Genomic DNA, 23743 nt, shown 5'->3' on the forward strand with positions numbered 1-23743 from the left:
TTCACCTTTTGATTGAACCTTTTGCATAAACGTTACAGCATTTAGCTCATTAATTGCCACATTTCTTTGTTTGTAGCAAAACGGATCGAGCTGTTGAACTCAACCTTCGCAAGCTCTCAGCAGTTCCATCAGACCTCCAAAGACTTCCAGTCGTGGCTGGGAGAGAAGGTCCAGGAACAGTGTAAACCCCAGCCTGTCTCTGCAAAAGTGGATGTCCTGAAACAAGCCCTGGAGGAGCACAGCAAACTCCAGAAGGCTGTCGGTGAACGTGAAGAGGTTTATAATACAGTCCTAGGTGAAGGGGAGATGCTTCTGCAAAACACTGATGGTGCAGAAAAGTTAGCACTACAAGGGCAGCTCACCACCCTGTCCTCCAACTGGGAGGAGGTGAAGAAAGGCTTTGCGGAGCAGGCTGATAAACTCCAGACTGCTCTGCAGAGATCTCTGAAGTATCAGGAGCATGCCGAGAAGCTCAGCAGCTGGATTCAGGAGTGTGAAGCTAGCGAGGGCCGAGTGAAACTGACTGTTGATCCTATTGCTGCAGAGAGCTCAATTTCTCAGATGAAGGCTCTCCAGAAGGATGTTGACAAGCACAGAGGGATGGTGGAGCAGCTCAACACAGCTGCAGATAGCCTTCTTGAAGTGGCCAACACAGACACTGAATCTATAAAAGAGGAGAAGGATAGCATTGGGAGAAGAGTGGACAATGTAGTGGAGGCTCTGCAGAGCAAGAGGGAGACGCTGGAAAAGATTTCACACAGAGTTAAAGAATTCAATGATGCTTACAAAGAGGCAAAGGGACAGCTTGAGGGAGCTAAGAAACAGGTTGAGGTCTATGAAGCACAGGGAGCACAGGGACACAGCAATAAGAACCTGACCAACATGAAAGCCCAACATAAGAGTTTAGAGGGAGCGCAGAACCAAGTAGAGCACCTGAAGAACTTGGCCAAGGACCTTGTAGTAGCTGTCCCTGATGCTGATGGAGTGACAGACCTTTTACTGCAGGCTGACAGCATAGAAAAAGACCACAGCACCCTTAGTAAGAAACTAGAGGAGACATGCCAAGCGCTGGAGGGTAAATTACAAGGTATTGGACAGTTCCAAAACAGCATTCGCGAGATGTTCTCTTGTTTCACAGACCTGGATGATGAGCTGGACAGCATGGCTGCTGTGGCTCTTGACTTAACCACTCTTAAAGACCAGCATGACAGCATCCAGCGCTTTGTGGCGAAGCTGCAGGAGCTGATGGCCAACACAGCCAATGCTGGGGACAGCTGTAAGAAGATGCTAGAGACTGAGTCCTCACCTGACCTACTGGGCCTGAAGAGAGACCTGGATACCCTGAGTAAGCAGTGTGGTAAACTGCTAGACAGAGCAAAGGGCAGAGAGGTGCAGGTGCAGAGTAATCTCACCACGCTAGAGGAGCTGTACGATAAACTCCACCAAGTGGAAGATAAACTTTGCAGAGCTGTGGATAAGGAGGCATCCCAGGAGGCCGTCGGGATGGAGACAGACATCATCAAGCAACAGCTCGAGACCTTTAAGGTAATGTGTCTCCAGTTTGACATTCATCTTGTTGAATGGACCTAAATTCACAATTTCAGATTGCTTCAATTTCATTTCTCTGTTTTAAAACGTGAATGAGTTGCATGATTGAATGCATGTGAAATTACAGCAGCCTATAAAGTACAGTGTGGTAGTTAGTTGCTAAGAGCTTGCACCACATTAAATTAGCACCTGTTTGTTTTGTGCTCTCAAGGAATCAGTATGAGTTGCCACAGTATTGAACTGATTACATAATTATTCTAGTGGGACTTTGAGTCCTGTCGGGTTAGTTTCACACTTCAAAGTTGCAATCACGATGTGCGCTGTTCCTGGTGTCCTCAAATCTTATCTCCCACATCAGTTTCTTACAATTAATGTAAGAACAAAAATGTGAATACAAATAATATTTTAGATACTTAGATATATCCAAAAAAAACCTTGCATTTGATTAGATTAGAAGCAGCCTCTCCACCAACCACACACTTGCTACTTACGTGGCAATCCTCAGGGGACTGCTGGTTCATTCAGGGCATCTGTTGTTAACAAAAGAGCCACAGTGGCCCATATGCAGTGATGGTGTCAGGAGGGGTGGGCCGTCGCGGCCAGGTGGTCGCCAGCGGGACATCACTTGATTCAGTAATGAAGCTAGGCCTGCATCCTGATCTCTTAACAATGATGTTGTTATTTTACTTCTAAAACTGTCACTCTTATTATATATAATTATTATAATTAATAAACTAGTTGCAAAGTAATTCTACCTTTATATGTATCTGCATTTGTGAAAAATACTGACCCAGCATTATAAAACACAGGGCTACAGACAAACCTCTCAGCTTTCCTAATCATCCTAATGGTCTGTTTTCAATTCCCGACTCCATATTTTTGTCTATAAAATCATCGGGGCCTTTATTGGTGCAGTATCAGTGGGATAATACAACAGAGCCATTAGCACGATTTACAGATAGATGCTAAATATTTTTGAAAGCCTGTAAATTCCTGTGGACTTCCAAATGGGGATTAACCTATATTTAGGAGTGAAATTATGAAACACTTCTTCATTCGTAGTATTAGATAGCATTACAGTAAAACAATGTAAACAGCTGTGTATAGGCTGAGTGACACAGATCTGTCCTAAGATGTAGGTCAAGGGATTTTTTTTTTCCAATTAGGGATGTGCTGCTCTTACGTTGTAGGGCTACATCCTAACCTCCAGTTGAGTTACACAGATTAAAATATCAGTGGGGTGGGGGTGAGGGTGAGGGGGTGTCATTTTGCTGCGTGGAGTGTAGTTTAAAGGCCTTGTAGGGAAACTATTAAAGAAGTGATTGATTCAAATAGTTGCTGAGCGGCGTTGTCATGGTGCTTGTTTTCACCCCCTCTTTGTTCTGTCTCACTTCAGAGGGCATATACACCCTCAGCCGTCCGGTGGAAAATCCTGTTTGTGCTTATTTGTGCCAAGATTTAAAAAATCAAGAGGAGAGTTGTCAAATATAGCAAAGCAGCGAGCGTCGCAGTACGAAAACACCACACGATTGTGTCATATTCACTTTTTAAAGGCAGCGGATTAGGCTCGTGTTGGTGTAGGTAAGTGGGCTTCATTGGCAGCTAGTGAGAAAGCAATAAACAGAGAAAGACGGCACTTGGATTCGTCTCTTTCTCTGCGCAGTTACCATTTTAGGTCAAGTTTTGAAAGAGACACGCGTGACTTCATGTGTTTACTCTTGTTTTTTACACGAGGTTTAAAGGAGCAAGCCTGAGAAAGTGGCGTATGTATATCTTTATGTACCTTGAAGGCAGCTGTGGTGACTCAACACTACTGGGGGTTTGGTGTGGGTGTCTTTCTCCCACTCTTCAGACATTACATCAGTGTGTCTTTCAGTCCGAAAAGGAATTTCTACATTATGAATCACGCTGTAGCACGTTGATTGAGAGATTGTCATTGTGACCTTACAGTGTTGCTCACTCACTTCCACTCACAATAGACATGAACGTGTCTCCCTAAAGTGAAACAAGAAACTAGATAGCAAGTGTTCTCGCTGGATATCACCAATATGATAATTTAATGATCATTAAACAACTCTTAAAGCACCAAAATTGTTGGTTCTAGATGTGCAAGTGCGGATAATCACTGGTTTTGTTTGCTCTCCTTGTAATATGAAACTCTCTTTTGTTTTTGTATGACTCAAATTCAGTTGCTTAGTTGCTGTCTTGCTGTTGTACCAAACTCCTCTATGCCTGATTGTTTGGAAACACTAGTAAGTGATGAAGTGAGAAGCGATTTTCTTTTTCTCCAGTTGTTTGTGCGAAATAAAATAGGATGTCAGGAAAATGACCACAAGAATGATTTGTATTCATACGTCCAAAAGCCTGAATAGTTAAAAAGTCCTTTTTTAAAATGTCACCAGGTCTGAGCAGCTGATTATCTTTGTCAGTTTTCTTGTTCCGTCTCTTGTCATGCATTCACAACTGGACAAAGAAGTCCAGATTGTTCAGCTCCTTATTAAGCTAAGGCGGCGTAGACAATCCAGGAAACAAACATAAATTAAACATGAATTCCTATGATTATCGCCTCTATCCTTCTCGCTTTCCTACCCTGGTCACTGGACATAAAAAGCCCCTTCACGCACTTGGCAGAGCCGTCAGTGTTAAATTACCTGGGACCTGTGCCTCCCTCAGCATTCCACAGTAATTAAGAATATCTGCAGGGTCCACAGCAACCATCGACGAGAAGAAAACAGAGAGCAAAGGGTGAAAAAAGGAAAACGTGTATCTATTTCAGCATAGTGTGATGTCATCAGAGTGGGAGCTGCTGTTGCCTGCTGGTCTAGGGTTAGGGTTTTTTTTTTTTTTTTTTTGTGTGTGTGAAGTAGAAAAGCTGGTGCGCACCGCCTGCCCTCCCCATTCCTCCAGTGACTGAAAGAAAAGAAGAAAAGTGAGTGAATGTGTCAGGATGCAGGAGATGGCTTGGAAATGAAGTCATATGGGCCATGCAGACATAAGGGAAAATCAGAAAGGAGAAAAAAAAAAAAAAGGGCTCCTGTGTCCACCAATCAACATGTGCCGGAGCGGCTCTGAGCACAAATGGAGTTGTGGCAGATGTTGTCTGTATAATGAGCGGGGGCGGGGCATGAAACCTTCTGCCAGGAGGGTGTCTGTCATTGCGAGGGCAGCGATGAGAGAGAAAGGGCAGGCTTTTTTGTTTATCCAGGAGTACTAGGTCTCTCATAAGTGCGTACAGTTTCTGGTTGAGCCTCCTGGATTTGTCTGTGGATATTTTCATTTTGCACTGAAGATTTTCCTGAGCCTGCACGGATGCTGCGAGGATTTCGGGAGGAAAAAAAAGCACTTTGGTTCAGAGGACTAGTGATTAAGTTTTGGCAACGCATGGAGAAGAGCCTAGAGGAGTATTTTTGGGATACGTATCTGTATTAAAGGACTGGATTTTCATTTCTAACAGAGAGTATGAAGCTGCTATAATGTCCTGAGATTTTTTTTATATTGTTTGACACTTCTGTATTTATGAACCTTTTTATTTTTTAAAATCTAGATCTATTTGCGTACTTACTTAAAAGAAAATTCCTATGAGTAACTGTTGATTTTATTTTGAATAACAAGTGGAGATGTTTAGTATTTATTTGTTAACTTCTCATATAAGAGAGAAAAGACATATTTGGCACACAGTTGCTTCTCGTGTCTACTGGCCTCCTTATGCTCCCTTTTAAATTACTCAGTGTGCACTAAAACAACATATACCTCATAGTTCTTCACTACGTCCTTAACCTTTGCTTTTTAGGGAGTAGTGACAATTTTAGCATGGGCAAACCACTGAGCAGACCAGATTGCCTCAGACAAAACCCTTCCTGTGTGGGTAAGGGGGAGGAGGAGGACCTGAACATTGATGACTGCTATGTGCCCCAGAGATCCATTTATGACACCGTCCGGCTGAATGAGCAGATAGACTCAGGCTCTAAAGGCAGCCTTTCTTCACGCCACTTCACAGGCACCCTACCCTACACACACCGCACACTAGACCTCAGCAGCCTGTGTGGAAATGGAGTTCTCTCTGCTTCTAGTTCGTTTGAGCTCCGGACCCGAAAGCCTGCCATGCTCGACGAGCGTGTGGTTTATGACGGACTTAAACTCAACGGGAACATGATCAGGGCAACTGATACTGTTCTGCCCAAGTCACGACTCCAGGGAGGAGAGAAGAAGGACCATCCTCATCATCGAAGATCATGGCGGACTTTTGCTCCCACTAATTTGGGCGAGTATGCCAGCCGCAGTGGAACATTGTGCTCTGGGAGTGTGACGAGGCCGGGGTTGATGAATGGTAAGAGAGGCCAGAGTATGACCAGCTCACTGACCTCTGAAGAGGACTCTGGTCTTTACAGTCCTACTGTGGACAGAGAGCGACATGCTCATCGATCCCATAAAAGAACAGGACCCAGTACAAGGAGTCTGTCGTCGTCAGAAGCTATGCATATGTCTGGGGACCTTAAAACTTTGCGATCGCTCAGCTCAGGACAGGAGGAGTTTCCTTTTTCTCCCATGAGGGACAGCCGCTCTCTTTATCATAGTAGTAGTTTGGTCCAAGGGCCACGGACGGTAGAATCTGGTAGGGATGAGCTCAATCAAAATGATTCCCTGAGCAATGGAGAATACAAATACTCCACAGGGAGGTTATCTTCAGGATCAGCTTCCCGAGCTCATAACGACAGCTCTGGATGGCGTTCAAGGACTTTAACAGACTACGATGAGCTATCCACTGCTGAGCTTTTAGAGGATGTGTCACCTCAGGATGACTGCGAGTTGGTTAGTGTGGTGGTGACACAGCCTGAGACTTACGGAAACTCTGTAACTTCACCTGTGGAGAGTCACCAGCAAACAAAACCATGTACTGTGCAAGGAGGAGCGACCACATACAGCATGGAGGAGCTGGAGGAGTTCCTGCAGTCAGTGGAGGCCTGTCTGCCTAAAAGTTTACATGCGTTCCAGCAGGCAGGAGAGCACGAGATACAGGCCATACTGAACGCCATCGCTATGTGTCCTGAAACAGGACATGTGGCTCATTTCTCCCCACAGGTGCCCAAAAATAGCTGCCTTCTTCATTTCTGCATTTTGCTCATTAGTAGGTTTCACGTGTGCTTGCTTGGTGTTTTTTTAACTGATCACATGGTGGGTGAATAACGCTTCGCTCACTAGCTTAGCCTGGATGTGTGTTTGCGCAATTGTGCACAGGTTTGCTTTAACTTTTAGTCATGCCCTCCCCTTGTAGAAGCTCAGAGAGAGAGAGAGAGATGTTTATGTCAGCAGGATTTTAACACAAACCTGAAGTTATGTTGTGACAATCACGTCTCATGAAGTGGGCATTTCCTGGAAAAGTTTCTAGGGAATACTTTGTTTTATTAAATCAAAATCACCCAATTATATTGCCATTGTTGCATTTCAACTTGTAATTGGTCTTTAAACAACTGGACGAGTAATAATGATTTGTTCCATTTGTCTTTAGGCTTTCCAGAAAGAGGAGATTGATCCATTGCAGGCACAACTTCAGGACATCATCTCCCTCGGCCAGGGCCTGATCCAAAATGCTGCCAAAGGCACAAGCACTAAGAAGCTCGAGGACGACCTGGAGGGTGTTAACACAAAGTGGAATACTCTCAATAAAAAGGTTATTTGTAGTGCTCTATCAGTGTGACAAGTTGATGTTTGCTTTTTAACAACTGTCATTAATATTAGTATAGTGACTCATTCATTCTTGCTATTTGTCGTAGTCTTATCCTTTGATTACTCAGTTACTCAGGAGCTGTTTAAGTTGTTCTTAAAACAGGTGACATCTATATTTACTATGTGGTCTGCAGATTGCCGAGCGCTCGGCCCAGCTGCACGAAGCCCTACTGCATTGTGGGAAGTTCCAGGATGCTTTGGAGTCGCTGCTCAGCTGGTTGACTGACACAGAGGAGCTCGTGACCAATCAGAAACCTCCCTCGGCAGAGTTCAAAGTAGTCAAGGCCCAAATACAAGAGCAGAAAGTAAGACATGTGGTGCAAACTTTATTGGAGTCTTTACATGTCAACACTAGAAAATCTACAAAACATTATGACTTTGCCATTCATCTTATTCAGTTGACATCCACTGTTAAACATTAATGTGATGCACAAAGCTTTTAGTTAAATGGACACGTAATTTGTGACTGTTAGATTTACTGTTTTTCACCACGAGGCTGTTCTTGTGGTCAGAGCGTGTTAAAGGCGCCTAATAACTCTCCTGCTTTGTTTGCCTTTGACAGCTCTTACAGAGACTGCTAGATGACCGAAAACCGACAGTGGAGCTGATAAAAAAAGAGGGAGGGAAGGTTGCGGAGCTGGCAGAGGCTGTGGATAAGGAGAAGGTTTCAAAAGAGATTGAGTGCCTGGGGCAGAGGTGGGACGCTTTGCTCAAGAAGGCTGAAAACAGGTTTGTATGAACACCTGACATGTAAACACGGTTACAAATGAAGCGCCGCACAATGAGATTGTGATTGAATATATGTTTTTTGCCTATATTTGAATCTGGGAAAATGTGAAACAAACATTTATAAATAACATTTACTGATGAGAGTAGTTGACTACCTGGACAGTTTGACTTTTTCTTATCCAATAGATTTTGCAGAAACTTGCCAATAACAGACGTTTATTAATAGGTTTGGCAATAATGAACTTATACTGTTAGTTTGTCCATTTTAATGAAAAGACTATACTTTCTAATCCACCAATGTTGTTTTTCTCACCTGTTAGGCACAAGCAGCTAGAGAGCATCCTAGTGGTCACTCAGCAGTTTCACGAGACTGTGGAGCCGCTGAGCGAGTGGCTCGCTGCCACAGAGAAACACCTGGCCAACTCTGAGCCGATCGGCACTGAGACGTCTAAACTGGAAGATCAGATTTCCCAGCACAAGGTAATATCCATCATTTTACATCATTACCATATGTTTTTTTTTTTTATGATACAATCAGCTGTGTTCATTTGCCTTGTTGTGCTTTTCATTATTTCCCATTCCATTTTTCATTAAATTTCAGTTTAATATTTTTTTGCTTTTGTTTGTTTCATATTTCCTTGGTTTTCCATCCCTGCGGTCAGGCCTTAGAGGAGGAGATTATAAATCACAGTAAAGACCTGTTTCAGGCTGTCAGTCTGGGTCAGATGCTCAAAACAATGAGCTCAGTGGACGATAAGGAGTTCGTTCAGTCCAAACTGGACACCACCCAGGGCAGTTACATAGAGCTTCAGGAGCGAGGCAGGAGAAAGGCCGAGATGCTGCAGCAAGCTCTAGCAAACGCCCAGTTGTTCGGAGAAGATGAAGTGGCCCTCATGAACTGGCTGAACGAGGTGCACACGAGGCTGAGTGAAGTGTCTGTGGAGCACTACAAAATAGATGTTCTTGAAAAGCAGCTGGCAGAACAGCGGGTATACACTCCTCCTCAGGCTAAGCATTTTGTTATCCTTTGATTTCATTTGCATCAATCAATTTATTTCATTCATGTCTGTCATTTGCTGTGGAAAGTTTCGTGTCACTGTCAGTGCTGCATTATGTTTTGTTTTTTTCTTCAGGCACTACAAAGTGATATTGAGCTGAAAAAGAAGAACGTTGACCAAGCTATTTCTAATGGGATGGAGCTGCTGAAACAAACAACAGGCACGTCTGACTTCACTTATTTAGCTGCTTTCAACATCCTTTCTTCATTAGTTGGAGTAATAATCTCAATCCTCAACCTTTCTTTTTATAGGTGATGAGGTGGTTGTTATCCAAGGCAAACTGGATGGTATAAAGGCCAAATATGCTGAGATCAACACTATGAGTGACAACGTTTTGAAGACACTGGAGCGTGTTTTAAGTCTCTCTTCTAAGCTGCAACATACTCATGAAGACCTGAGCTCCTGGCTAGAGAAAGCAGAGGCTGAGATCAGTGTATTTGCTGATCAGGAACCAGTAGGGGAGCAACTTATTCATGCACAGAGTAGGCAGAGGGTAAGTCTTACTACAACAAAGTTGGGTATATTTGCTCATCTCTAACATCATATACTGCCGCTCACAGTTTGAAAAACGCATGTCCAGTCATTATTATACATGGTGTTTTAAACTGGGGGATTATGTGCGTCATACATTTTTGTCAAGGCCTTGTTGAAAGAGACCAAAGACCAAAAAGCGGCGATGGACAAGCTGAATGAGTTGAGCAGTTCTCTCCTGGATCTGATTCCCTGGCACACTCGTGAGAGTCTGGACAAGCTGGTGACTGAGGATAATGAGCGGTACAGAGCCGTCTCTGATACCGTCACCCAACAAGTCGACCAGATCAATGCTGACATGCTCAAGTCACAGCAGGTAAACCAGAGATATCAGGAAACAGCTTTTTTCCTAGTTTTAGTAGAAAAAGAACTAAATATATCGGGAAACAATAGACATTGAGGATATTTGTGGGGTTCCAGTTTGAACAAGCTGCAGACTCTGAACTCTCCTGGCTGACTGAGGCAGAGAGGAAGTTGCTGTCGATGGGTGAGATCAGGCTGGAGCAAGACCAAACCACAGCTCAACTCCAAGCACAGAAGGTTGGTTAGCCCTTCCTACTCTGTGTGTGTGTGTGTGTGCGTGGATGGACACAAGCCTCAATTTAAGCAAAGTACAGTAAACGCAGAGGTTTGTTTTGTGACGTCGAGCCAAACTCACTTTGCTGGTTTTCCAGATTTTCTCCATGGACATCATGAGGCACAAAGATGCCGTGGATGAGATTGTGAAAACTGGGAAGGCTATTGTGAACAGTAAAAACCCAGAGGAGAAAGAAATCTTGAAGGTGAAAGGAATTTATTTTAAATTTGAAACATGCAATTATTCACTGCAAGTGAGCACAAGTTCAAGTGTTTTTTTGGTTTTTTAATCAGGCCAAGACTCAGACTCTCCTGGAGAAGTATAGCATCGTCAGTCAGCTGAACTCAGAGCGCTGTCTGCACCTGGAGCGAGCTCAGTCTCTGGCCGGTCAGTTCTGGGAGACATATGAAGAGATGTGGCCATGGCTTCAGGAGACCTTGAGCACCTTCAGCCAGCTGGCCCCACCCTCCATCGAATATGAAATGCTCAGACAGCAGCAAGAGGAGCTGAGGGTAAGAAGCTTCATTTAGATACTAATTAAATTCATATAATAAAAATCCATACTGAATATTTGAAATCTTCTTCAGCAAATGAGAGAGCTGATTGCAGAGCACAAGCCACACATTGACAAGATGAATAAAACGGGGCCTCAGCTACTTGAACTGAGCCCAGTGGAGGGTTTGCCCATTAGAGAGAAGTACACAACTACTGACCAGCTTTACACCCAACTCAAGGCTGATGTGAAGCAGAGAGCTGCCACTCTAGATGAGGCCATCTCCAAATCCACCCAGGTGAGCAGCATTTATTAACTCACAGTGTTTCTAAATACAAGTTTTATGGGGGTAAAAATATATCAAGAGCTTCTACAAATGCATATAAAACACAAATCAAGTAAAATCAAGTAACTTTTATTTTTAAACGTGTTAAAATGAGTTTGGTCAGTTCTTTAAAATGCCACTTTTCCTGCTGTATTTATTGATATTACTATACAAGGTACACATACAAATAGAGGTGTCTCCTTTTCCCGTTTTCTCCCAGTTCCATGACAAAATTGACCCCATGCTGGAATCACTGGAGCGGATCGCTGAACGCCTGCGTCAGCCTCCGTCCATCTCAGTGGAGGTGGACAAGATCAAGGAGCAGATTACTGAGAATAAGGCCGTCTCTGTGGATTTGGAGAAACTACAGCCTTCTTATGAGACACTGAAGCAGCGAGGCGAGGAGATGATTGCACGGTCTGAAGGCGCAGACAGGGACATATCTGCCAAAGGTACGTAACATATTATCTTATATTATTTCTGTTCTTTATTGTATTTTTCTTTTCTTTGTTCCAGCTAATTTTTCTATAATAAAACATGACAGTCCAACAGGATTTACTGTGATTTTCTATAATAAAAGGTCAACAATAGCAGAATATCAAGGTTTTATTATAAACACAGTTACCAGATGAAACCACTTTTCTTGGCTCAAGAATTTAAGTTTCACTTTAATATTTTCATACACTGGACTGAGTAACCATTCATCCATGTGTAGCTTTTATGGGGAGAAAGACCAAATGTTTTCCCATTAAACGTGTGAATGTGTGAGACGTGTGTTTGATTTATTTTGTATTCATCCTAATAGTCACTTGTGTCTTTCCCACAAGCTGTACAAGACAAACTGGACCAGATGGTCTTCCTGTGGAACGACATCCAGGCCTTATTGGAGGAGCGGGAGGCAAAGCTGCTGGATGTGATGGACCTGGCAGACAAGTTCTGGTGCGACCACTGTGCTCTCATCGTCACCATCAAAGACAGCCAGGACCTGCTGCGAGAGCTTGAGGAGCCCGGAGTCGATCCTTCAGTTGTCAAACAGCAGCAGGAGTTTGTTGAGGTAGGCAGATGCACGAAGTAGTAAATCAATCTGTGGGTACTGAAGAGTGATGGAGCATTTCTTTGTTTTAAAACATGCTTTTTACGTCCGCAGGGGTTTAAGGAGGAGATTGATGGGCTGCAGGAAGAGCTTGATGTGGTTCGAAGTCAGGGTGCAGAGCTTTTAACTGCCTGTGGGGAACCTGATAAACCTGTAATAAAGAAGAGTCTCGATGAGGTAATAGATTACATTCAAACCCATCTTTACAAAGGCATTGTTTCTCCTTATTTACTGTACTTGCTGATACGTTAAAGTGCTCATGCAGTAAGAATTCAGCACCCACATGTGGATCACGATGAAGAGGTCATGTTATATTTCCAGGTGAATTCAGCTTGGGAGAATCTCAATAAGACGTGGAAGGAGAGAGTGGAGAGATTGGAAGAAGCCATGCAGGCTGCAGTGCAGTTTCAAGACGGCCTGCAGGTACTGTGATCAACATCAAACACAGCTTTTCTTTATTTGCCTCAAACTTTTTATTGTTGGAAAGCGTTCTTTTACACAGCTGCTTTGATTTTAGCTAACGTTCAAGATAAATTTCACATGTCATGTAAGATTTTAGTAATTAGGATCAGGGTTTGTTCGCTTGTCTATTTTCCTTACTAAAGAAACACTGGGAGATTCATTGCATAACATGATAAGTGTGAAACATGACTCCCTGTACCTTAGCTTTGTTTTCTCTCACTAACAATAGTTGTCCTCTTTTCACATAGGGTATGTTTGACTGGGTGGACATTCTGGAGAACAAACTGGATTCAATGTCACCTGTAGGCACAGACCTGGAAACTGTGAAGCAGCAGATTGTGGAGCTCAAGGTACAGTCTTGTCTTTCTGTGTAAGATTTAACAGCATGACTCTTATATGCTGAACAAATAAATCATTCCTGCAGCTGTTTGTTACTTGTTTTCACTGCTAGTGCCGCTCTGTCATGCACCAGCTGTGTATGTTGAGCGTTTGATTCATTCATTCACTCCCTAGTTTGGCCTGTTTTGCACAGGTACAAAGGCTCCATAAAAATAGCTTCACAAAGTAGTCACATTTTCTTTGATGTACAGTAAGACAGTTGTATGCAGTAAATGCAGTAAATGGTATTGTCAGTAGGACTTTGTACTTCTGTTGACTGATGGCTGTACCACTGTATGTGCTGGTTTTGTTAGGAGTACAAAGGAGAGGCGTACCAGCTGCAGATAGAGATGGAGCGCCTGAATCACCAAGCGGGCCTCCTGCTGAAGAAGGTGACAGACGAGGCGGATCGATGCGCCATCCAGGAGCCGATGTCTGAGCTCAAAATGCTGTGGAGCAACCTGGACGAGAAGATCATCAGCCGACAGGTCGGAAATGGAAAATGAGTTGTTTCAAATTCATTTAAAAACGTATCTTCAAATAAATGTAGCTGTGTTTATTGCTTTTTAAAGTCTCTCTCTCTACTGTTTCTTAAAGCCTTCAAAACAGATGTCAGGCAAAAGCTGTGGAATGTGTTGCATGCATGTCAAGCGCTGTCACTCGATCCAGTGTCTAATGGTTTAATCTGTCTTTAATCCAGCACAAACTGGAGGGAGGCCTTCTGGCTCTGGGCCAATTCCAGCATGCACTGGACGAGCTGCTGGCCTGGATGAGCCACACAGAGGAGTTACTCAATGAACAGAGGAAGACTGGAGGAGACCCCAAAGCCATCGAGATAGAGCTCGCCAAGCACCACGTACATTAGCTCGTCTTGTTTTGTTTTGTTTTTTCCTTTCATGCAAATTCAAATAAACAGTTTCATTAAGCAGTTTACAATTCATTTAAGCCATTGAAGTTTAACAGTGTGACATTATTTCTTACTGCACTAGATTCTAATCAAAGTGTCAACTTAAAACTGGTAGAAGTCCCATTTGTTTCACTGTGTTTGCAGAACATCCATGCAGATTGATCAGTCCCAAAAATCCTGCTTTGTCGCTACAGGTTCTCCAGATTGATGTGTTGGCTCATAAAGCGACGGTCGAGACCGTGAACAAAGCCGGTAACGATCTGGTGGAGTCAAGTGCTGGAGAGGAAGCCTCTGGTCTGCAGAGTAAACTGGAGAACCTGGGCCAGAGGTGGAAAACCATCCTGGAGAAGACGGAGCAGAGGAAGCAGCAGCTGGAGAGTGCCCTGCTTCAGGTATAAAAATAGCCTGGGCCTCATTAATTATTATTTATTAGTTATTAAGCTGTGGTTGATTCTTTCCTTCCAGGGGAACATGTAAAGGTCATAAAGTTGTTTAAAGGAGAATGACTACTGTCTCCTCTTCCCCCTCATTTCTTTTGCCTTCTGTGGAGTTTTGATTTTCAACTTTTCTCAACAAATTTACAGGTGGATGCTTTATAAATAAATAAATATATATATATATATATATATATATATATATATATATATATATATATATATATATTAAAAGCTCTTGTTGTTTGTCTTTAAGAGAAAGAGAAAGATTTTCAAAGAGTTGGGAGCGTTTATTGGAAAAATTATTTGTTAAACAACACTTTTTATTATTATTCTTGACCAAAAGCTTTATTTAATTACATTTCAGCTGTTTTAATGTATACTTCTGAACAATATAGCCTTTTGGTAGCGTAATGAATACAAGGATGTCTGAATAACTCAGACATCCTCCTCTCTGAGCCATAGGCTGCTAACAATGAGTGTGTGTGACACTTTTTGTCCTGACTCAGGTTGTATTGTGTTGTAGGCCCAGGGTTTCCATGGTGAGATAGAAGATATGCAGCAATGGCTAAAAGACACAGAACGTCAGCTGTTGGCATCAAAGGCTGTGGGAGGCTTACCAGACACGGCCCGGGAGCAGCTTAACGCCCATCTGGTATGTGTTTTACAATATGAAAGGCCGCATACAGATGGCAGGCTCGTAAGGAGACGACTGGGTGTTTCTGTGTTTTATGTGAAGTGTGAAAATTAAATGACACTGCAAAATACACTACTTTACTCCCCCTGTAGAAGATGAGAAAAAAGCCACCGAAGTGTTTCAAATTGATTCAGCCGTAGTCTGACTATAATGAATTTAGGAATGTTTTGCTTCTTTGTTTTCCTTTCCTCTAATAAAGAAACCCAAGACACGTTCACAACGAATTCTAAAAGAAGCACCAGCGTTGACATTTTATGGAACCGAGAAGAAAGAGATTACTTGAAAGCAATAACTTTTATCAAATTAGTAACATCATACTGTTGAAATGTCTGCTCTAATGTACCTCTTAGAGTCTCTGTGTGGATCACTGTGCTTCATTCTTTCACCATTTTTGGACTCGATTTGGACTAACCCCTGACAAATTCATTGCATACACTCTGAACGCTGAAAGTAGAGCAGCCTTTGACTGTAATTTAGTCTGTTTGATGAAAGCGTCTCCTCATGCCATTGTGTGTGTTTTCTTGCAGGAGTTGTGTTCTGCCCTGGAGGCAAAAGAGGAGCTGTATCAGGAGCTGTTGAACAAGGGTCACCAGCTGCCCATGATGACGCCCGAGGGTCCAGACAGCAACACAGAGCAGGACCTCACCAACCTGAAGGAGAAGTGGGAATCGGTGCAGGGGAAGGTTGCTGAAAGAAAGGTATGGAGTCTGTGATTTCTCTGAGCCTAATGATTCACAACTTGAGGTTTAGGTCCCTGCAGTCGACCATCACTAATCCCAGTTCTGATAATGAACGCTGCGAAGACAGAGCGCTGGCAAGAACACACACAGGATGCAGTCACGCTGTAGATCACATTTGGCGAGTTGCTGTCTGAGTCAGTGTGTGGAATAACAGCGGTCGTGTCTCATGTTGCCATAGTGAAAAGTTGTGCATTAAATAAATAATAGAGACAAGAGTTTATTTGGAGCCAAAACAGACTCATCAGTCACTGTTGTTCTTTTGTAAATATAATTATTTATATGTTCATTCATTAGAACAATGTTGTCTCACTTTTGTTGCTGCAATAAATAAACATCACCACTTTACATGACACAAAGATAAATCACCCGTCCCTGAATTTGCTCACTCCAGATATGGGGCGCCTCGTTTTTGGCTGCTCGAACACTTTTTGCTTTTGCTTCCTATTTACTTTGGTCCTGTTCCCAGAAACGTAAAGTCTGGTCAATTCTGAGCTACATGAAGTCTGAGCTGTTGGCAAAACTCTCCGCAGTCAATGTGACTCTTCTCTGGTTTAATGCATCAAACGCAATCTCACAAACATACAAACTGTAAAACACCTACAACAGTTCCGTTTTTGGCAACGTTCTCCGCATGGCTCATAATATAAAGTATGAGACATTATTACTAGTATCTCTCATCAGGCCTCTAATGTCATTAGCGCAGCGTTTACTGCCATCTGATGAGCCTGTGCCAGTGGGCCCAGCTAGAGCAAACGGATGTTTTTCAGCAGTGGAGTCTCTCATTCAATTAAAAGCTAATCACTCCATCTCTGCTTCACCATCAGCCTCTCCAGAGATGCTCGCTTCCTCTGGTTTAGTAGCAGCCATGTTTGTCATAATTGAAGTGTTTTTTTTTCTTCACCTCATTATTTAGTGCTGTAGCAACCAACCAGTTTGTTTACAGCGTTGTATAGAGTGATATAGAAATGTTAAGTGATTTCCATTTCTGTACATGGGCCCTGATTATGTGTCGTGTCCACAGGTGAAACTAGAAGAAGCCTTGACAGTGGCCACAGATTTCCACAACTCTCTGCAGGACTTCATCAACTGGCTAACCCAAGCAGAGCAGACACTCAACATGGTTTCTCCCGCCTCCCTCATACTGGAGACCATCTTATTTCAGATTGATGAACATAAGGTAATGTTTATTAACAGACATTAAAATTTCCTTATACTGGAAATTTGAAGCATTTTTGTCAGTAAAAATTTTAATTCTGCTTTGCCGTCAAACCAACAACGACTTGATGACTCTCTGTTCTCTCAACCGTTTTGTCACTTAGAACAAAGCTCATTAGCACATTAATCATATGAGTTGCATCATCTCCACACTGGAATCCTTCGCGATGTTACCTAAACCTCTCCAATGTCTGCCTTGTACTGTTTTTGGACAGATGTTTGTGACCGAGGTGAACTCCCACAGAGAACACATCATTGAACTGGACAAGACAGGAACCCATTTGAAGTATTTCAGCCAGAAACAGGACGTGGTCCTGATCAAGAATCTGCTGATCAGTGTGCAAGGTCGCTGGGAGAAGCTGGTGCAGAGATCTGTTGAACGAGGCCGTCTGCTGGATGATGCCAGGAAGAGAGCCAAACAGGTACGGCTCGGTGCACATTTTTACTGTACTGGGTTTGAAATTGGCACAGTTTCACTGCTCTTAGGAGTTTTTATTATCTCTGGAAAGCTCTGGAAATAGTATATTAAGCCTGTTTCCTATTCTGTCTGCAGCTTATTATAGCATTTTCATTAATGCTGGCCTCTTACATTCCTTGAGCTTGAAAATCTAATCATGTCAACATTAAACAGGACTCAGCAATAAATCAAGTGAAATCATACCCTGTTCCAAGCGCTTTACACTGTTGATTTCTTCTTGCTTCATTAGTTCCATGAAACTTGGAATAAACTGATGGAGTGGCTGGATGAATCTGAGAAGACTCTGGACTCAGAGGTGGAAATTGCCAACGATCCGGACAAAATTAAGATGCAGCTGACACAACACAAGGTGACTGAGCGTGGTCTTATAATGATTTACTGGGAAAAGGATGAAAGTTCAAGCAGACATGGACCATTGACAGCTGAGTTTCATTCAATTAACAGAAACATCTGCATCAAGTCAGAATAATGGTACAGCTGTTTAACAAAGCATATTTGTGCCTTTAGGTGATATGAGAGTTGGAGGCGGATACAGTAACTCCAACAGTAAAAGCTATTTTACAGAAAGAAGCGTTAGTCGTGCATTTGTTTGTGTTACAAACAACACGGTTCCCTCCTGTTGTCTTTACAGTGTTATGTAGGGAGATTGCCATAATCCTGGGATGGGCCAAATGTATTAGGGGTGACCTTGCTTTTGGATACTTTTAATCTCTGCACAGCAGTGGCCTCTTACGTTTTGACCCCTTTTTTGTTTCCCTCACTCTCATCTTAATGACAAAACACACACACACACACACACACACACGCACACAGATTAGGATACTATCTGACATGCCAGCAGTAGTAACAAGAAAATCCCTTGAGAAGGTTCACTGTAACCCAGTGCGTCTAAAGATATATACTTATCAGCTAGCGTGTTTATTTTATAAATACAATCAAATTTCTTTACTGATCTGAGGAGTTGGTTTGAATTCATCTGATGACGTTTTTCTCATACGTGTACAGGAGTTCCAGAAAGCTCTGGGCAGCAAACACTCAGTGTACGATACCACCACTCGGACAGGACGGGCCCTGAAAGACAAGACCTCCCTGCAGGATGATAATCAAAAGCTGGACGACATGCTGAGCGAGCTGAGGGACAAATGGGACACTGTGTGTGGCAAATCAGTAGAAAGGTAGGAGTATATATTCCCACACCTGTATTTCTATATTTTGTCTCATCATCCATTACAACATAGTCAGACTAGTAGTGCTGAGGGTTCTCTTTTCACTGTGAGTACTTTGTTCTCCCGTGCAGACAAAACAAACTGGAAGAGGCCCTGCTGTTCTCTGGACAGTTCACAGACGCTCTTCAGGCGCTCATTGACTGGCTGTACAGAGTGGAGCCTCAGCTGGCTGACGACCAGCCTGTACATGGAGACATAGACCTGGTTCTCAACTTGATAGACAACCACAAGGTAGAAAACTTCATCAGACCGAGAGTACAGAACGTTCCACTCTTCTTGATCAGTGATCTTCTAGTGGCACTATTAGTTCCTGCAATTTCATATTGTCTGACTTTGTTCTTCACTCACTGTGCTTTGCAGGTTTTCCAGAAGGAGTTGGGAAAGAGGACAGTGAGCGTTCAGGCCCTCAAACGTTCGGCCAGGGAGCTGATCGACAGCAGTCACGATGACTCGTCCTGGGTCAAAGTCCAGATGCAGGAGCTGAGCACTCGCTGGGAGACGGTGTGCAACCTCTCTGTGTCCAAGCAGGCCAGGCTGGAGCAGGCCCTGTGTCAGGTACTGTGGAGCTGCAGTTGTTAGACAGAGGGTAAACCGGGGCTGTGAGCCTCATGCAGTGTGTGTTTTTGTTCCGCAGGCGGAGGAGTTTCACTCCACTGTTCATATACTGCTGGAGTGGCTGGCTGAGGCAGAGCAGAGTTTACGTTTCCATGGCAGCCTGCCTGATGATGAGGAGGCTCTGCGGGCACTCATTGAACAACACAAGGCAAGCTACGCACATACTTATCTTTAAGTTTCTATTTGGATTTTATTTTTTGACAGCTGTTTGTTGTTGTTTTAATAAAGAAATGAAACATGTTGGCATTCTTTGGTGAATAGGTCTTACTTGAGTGGACCGTTGAGACTTTGATTCTGTAATTGCAGCATGTGTTCAATTAGACACCATGTCATCTTCCATGCCAAAAGCACATTATCAAGGATGTTTTTCTATGATTTCATCATACCGAAAAAGATTTACCTCACTCCAATATTAAAACGACCTCATGAGCAATGCTTTATTTTTATGTTTCTAAGTATAATCAATTTGCAAAATTAAACTATTTCCTGTTTGTGGCTTTTTTTAAGGAGTTCATGAAGAAACTGGAAGAAAAGCGAGTGGCTTTAAATAAAGCAACCAGTATGGGGGAGGCCATTCTGAGCATCTGCCATCCAGACTCTATCACAACCATCAAACACTGGAACACCATCATTAAAGCTCGGTTTGAAGAGGTCAGTTTGCAGCTGCGTGTCCACAGAGATGCCTTTCAACATAGCATTTCCACACATTTGTGATGTCCTTCGCATGCCTCATCATACCAAAGGAATTAATTTTATTTAGCATATACTTAGTATGTGTAATGTGTTACAGGTGCAGGCTTGGGCCAGGCAGCACCAGCAGCGACTGGCTACGGCTCTCACAGAGCTGTTAGCGACTCAGGAGCTGCTGGAGAATCTGCTGACCTGGCTACAGTGGGCTGAGGCCAACCTCAATGATAAGGACAAGGAGTCGCTGCCGCAGGAGATCGAGGAAGTCAAAAGCCTCATAGCAGAACATCAGGTAAAGTAAAGTTACAGATGAAAAGAATTCATAATTTCTTTTTTAGTAGTTCAAACTGTTTTTTGGGGGGGTAATAACATTTGCCCTCAACGATCATGAAGCATGTCTGTTGTTGTTCCCTGCAGGCATTTATGGAGGAAATGACCAGGAAGCAACCAGATGTTGACAAAATCACTAAGACACACAAGAGGAAGCCTGCTGCAGAGCCCCAAATCCAGTCTCAGATCCCCGTCCTTGACAAAGGAAGAGCTGGAAGTATGTATACCACAAATACTCCTAGCAGAGCATGACCTGAGCCATCTGGCCATGTGGTGACTCACTGTAGGCTGAGGTGTCATTTTCACACCTGCAATGATGTCATGGCATGTTTTGATTACAAGGCACTATGAAGACCTTTGTCTTTCACTTGCAGGAAAACGCTCTCCCACACAAACAATGTATGCGTCAGCAACACAGGCTCCCATTGAAACCAAAAACCCTCGGGTCAACCTGCTGGTCACTAAGTGGCAGCATGTGTGGCTTCTGGCTTTGGACAGAAGGAGGAAACTCAACGATGCCTTGGACAGACTGGAGGAGGTAAAACATTTATTCATTTGGCAGACGCTCGGTTTTATTGCACTTTTTCTGCAAATGTGTGTTTCTGGTTGTTCACTTCACCCTTTATTTTTGCTGTGCAGTTGAAGGAATTTGCCAACTTTGACTTTGATGTGTGGCGGAAGCGCTACATGCGCTGGATGAACCATAAAAAGTCCCGTGTCATGGACTTCTTCCGCCGCATCGACAAAGATCAGGATGGGAAGGTGACCCGACAGGAGTTCATAGAGGGCATTTTGTCCTCCAGTAAGTGTGCACTTTACAAACTCACAACTGAACATCATGCACCCTAGCCAGCAAAATGTTCACTTTGTAACATTGAATGTCTCTTCATTAGAATTTCCTACCAGTCGTCTGGAGATGAGCGCTGTGGCAGACATATTTGACAGAGACGGTGATGGCTACATTGACTACTACGAGTTTGTGGCAGCGCTTCATCCCAACAAGGACGCTTACAAACCACTAACAGATGCAGACAAAATTGAAGATGAGGTAATCCAAACTCTTGTGGCATACGTTTTCAGCCTTGCTTGGGTTTGTCGGGTCATGCTTGAATAAAATACTCTCTGTGCGTAGGTTACACGTCAAGTGGCAAAATGCAAATGTCCAAAACGATTCCAAGTGGAGCAAATTGGTGCCAACAAATACCGGGTAAGCAAGTTTCTTTGACTGATGGAAGATTATATTTTATACTGTATTCTGCGTATAAAATGTGTTAGATATAAAGTCATTCATTTAAATTTACTGGACACGGGAAGATCTTAGTAAAGGAAAGTGTTGAATGTGCTGAAAACAGTGTCAACACTCTAACCTTTCTATGTTTTTATTGTTCTTCAGTTCTACCTTGGAAACCAGGTACTTATCAATGTCCTCTTCTGTCCCTCTGTTCCTTATCAAGCCTTACACACTTTTTCATTTACCATGTTCGCTTTCCAGTTATTTGTCTCTGCCCATATTTCTGGCTGATGGTTTACAGACTGGAACTCAGAAGTAGAAATAAAGGTCTGTGGTCAGCTGATTTAATCCACATGGAAGGCTGGCCTAAGATGTGATTTTCAGTCTGGCAACTTATGGTCGCTGATGATCAGAACATAAAATATGATTTAAAATGCCTGAATGAAAGAAACATTATAGGTATTAAAGTTTGGTTTTAATGAAAGATAGCGAAACCCAGGTGAACAGTAGTGTAGTGAATATTCATATATCTGCTTTTGAGTTTCAGAGAAGATATAATACTAATAATATTAATGTGGCAAAACCATTTCAGCCTGTAATTTCTTATTGGTCTATGGGCATAAATTCATCTGCTGGGAAGTTTGGAAAATAATGCTCTCTCTATGTGTGCTTGCCTTTGGCGCTTCAGTATCGTTGGCTGACACACTTTTGTGTAACTGACACTTTTTATTGTATTATTTCATAGTTGGGCAAGCTTGATTTTAATGAAGACCTTTCTTTTCATTTTTACCTACTGAGTTTATTTGCCTTGACAAATTGCATGTTGCAATGTAAAATTCATGATATGGGTTCATATGCCACCTGCTTTCTGAAGCTTGTTGGATTAAGATTAATGGTGGGAGGTGTTAGTCAGAGGGGATAGGGGCATTAGGGGTCGTTTATGATCTAGTTTGTATTGATGTATCACACCAATAATTCTTTTGACAGTTTGGTCTGGTTCACTGCTTACATGACTCCTTAATCGGCGATGAGACAATAGCAAACAGGGAAAATCAAAATCTTACCCCCCACCTACACGTTGCAGTTTTGGAAAGCTGTATTCTGGTAAATGGTTATTCTTAAGATGTTTCTTGTGCCTCTTTTTCCTCCAGATCATCATCACCTTTAATGTATTTGCGTAGTAAAATCACCAGTGGCATTAAATCATTCTGAAAATCATACAAGTGCAAGATTTATTTTTTATTTTTTGTTTTACCAGTTAGAGTCAGAGATATCATAAGATAATAGGCACTTAATGGAGGTGTCATCAGTGTTTGGTCTTTGTCTTCGTGTGACACTGTGGTGGATTAGACAGAAGTGATATGAACCATTCCTCATGTTGTTCTCGGTGTGTCATTGGACCCAGCTGCATTGGATCTGCATCAGTGTCAGTGCATCCTGAGTATCTGAGTCGTAGTCGTAGAAAAAGTGAAACAAAGTGCTGAATTGCAGGAGATTGCTGTTTGCCCGCTTGACCATTGTGTGACATTGTTTTGACTGAAAGCATGCGGCTGTGATTGTCGTGTCTCAGTGATATTTTTGTGCTAACATTCAAGGTCGTATCCAACTGGCTGACTTCTGTTTCATATTACCTCGTAAAGCTTGAAGCCTTCATATCCATAACATGCTGTTCTTATGCTTGAAATGTGGAGCTCAGCGAACAAAGGCCCACTGTTATACACCAGTGCCTCCTGCTGGTATAGTGATGTGCCTTCTGTTCTGTTAATGGATTTTTTTTTCACAGGCTCAACCTATTGTAATAGAAACAAACTGAAGCCAGACATTACAACTTGACAACACAAATGGAATAAAATCACATAAATTAAAAATTGCAATCAGTCACGTTTGTAAAGTTACATGTGCTCTGCATATTTATAATAAAATACAGGAGCTCAATATCAATGTAGAGCCTGACTGAAGTCAAGACTGATTCTATTATTATAGAGAAATCTCAACCTATTGTCTAGAGCAAAATGTCAAAAGTAAGTCTAAACCAATATTAATGAATATTAAATCACTCAGGCTCAACATTACATTATTGTGCATTTCTGATTATTTATGAAAAAATAATCTAATTTGACAACTAATTTGTTGTTAAATAACTGATATAGTTTAGCACACACTAATAGAAGAAAACCAGTTGGATGGATCTTTGTGTAATTTGTGTCTTTGAGAATGAAAACGGAAAGTTGATGTGGTGTCTAAATCCTGTTTGTGTAAATCAGT

The 23743-nt window shown here is 42.6% G+C and overlaps 1 protein-coding gene across 4 annotated transcripts in view; it reads left to right on the forward strand.

Annotated features, from left to right (window-relative positions):
- Positions 1-23743, forward strand: part of dst (dystonin) — an 85462-nt gene that overhangs the window by 57439 nt on the left and 4280 nt on the right. For all 4 annotated transcript variants that reach the window (XM_026354080.1, XM_026354078.1, XM_026354079.1 and 1 more), the window contains 38 exons: positions 77-1545; positions 7055-7216; positions 7407-7577; positions 7835-8001; positions 8322-8481; positions 8664-8990; positions 9135-9219; positions 9311-9552; positions 9700-9906; positions 10011-10130; positions 10265-10372; positions 10461-10679; positions 10755-10958; positions 11206-11437; positions 11813-12039; positions 12133-12255; positions 12400-12501; positions 12789-12890; positions 13233-13406; positions 13619-13774; positions 14020-14217; positions 14786-14914; positions 15484-15654; positions 16718-16873; positions 17127-17333; positions 17619-17738; positions 18395-18564; positions 18687-18846; positions 18976-19170; positions 19250-19378; positions 19738-19881; positions 20021-20209; positions 20335-20464; positions 20622-20785; positions 20887-21049; positions 21141-21295; positions 21380-21454; positions 21641-21658. In XM_026354080.1, coding sequence (XP_026209865.1) covers positions 77-1545; positions 7055-7216; positions 7407-7577; positions 7835-8001; positions 8322-8481; positions 8664-8990; positions 9135-9219; positions 9311-9552; positions 9700-9906; positions 10011-10130; positions 10265-10372; positions 10461-10679; positions 10755-10958; positions 11206-11437; positions 11813-12039; positions 12133-12255; positions 12400-12501; positions 12789-12890; positions 13233-13406; positions 13619-13774; positions 14020-14217; positions 14786-14914; positions 15484-15654; positions 16718-16873; positions 17127-17333; positions 17619-17738; positions 18395-18564; positions 18687-18846; positions 18976-19170; positions 19250-19378; positions 19738-19881; positions 20021-20209; positions 20335-20464; positions 20622-20785; positions 20887-21049; positions 21141-21295; positions 21380-21454; positions 21641-21658 — 7430 coding nt within the window. The remainder of the gene's footprint in view (positions 1-76; positions 1546-7054; positions 7217-7406; positions 7578-7834; positions 8002-8321; positions 8482-8663; positions 8991-9134; positions 9220-9310; positions 9553-9699; positions 9907-10010; positions 10131-10264; positions 10373-10460; positions 10680-10754; positions 10959-11205; positions 11438-11812; positions 12040-12132; positions 12256-12399; positions 12502-12788; positions 12891-13232; positions 13407-13618; positions 13775-14019; positions 14218-14785; positions 14915-15483; positions 15655-16717; positions 16874-17126; positions 17334-17618; positions 17739-18394; positions 18565-18686; positions 18847-18975; positions 19171-19249; positions 19379-19737; positions 19882-20020; positions 20210-20334; positions 20465-20621; positions 20786-20886; positions 21050-21140; positions 21296-21379; positions 21455-21640; positions 21659-23743) is intronic.

Source organism: Anabas testudineus, chromosome 15 (assembly GCF_900324465.2).
Source record: "Anabas testudineus chromosome 15, fAnaTes1.2, whole genome shotgun sequence".
NCBI lineage: Eukaryota > Metazoa > Chordata > Actinopteri > Anabantiformes > Anabantidae > Anabas > Anabas testudineus.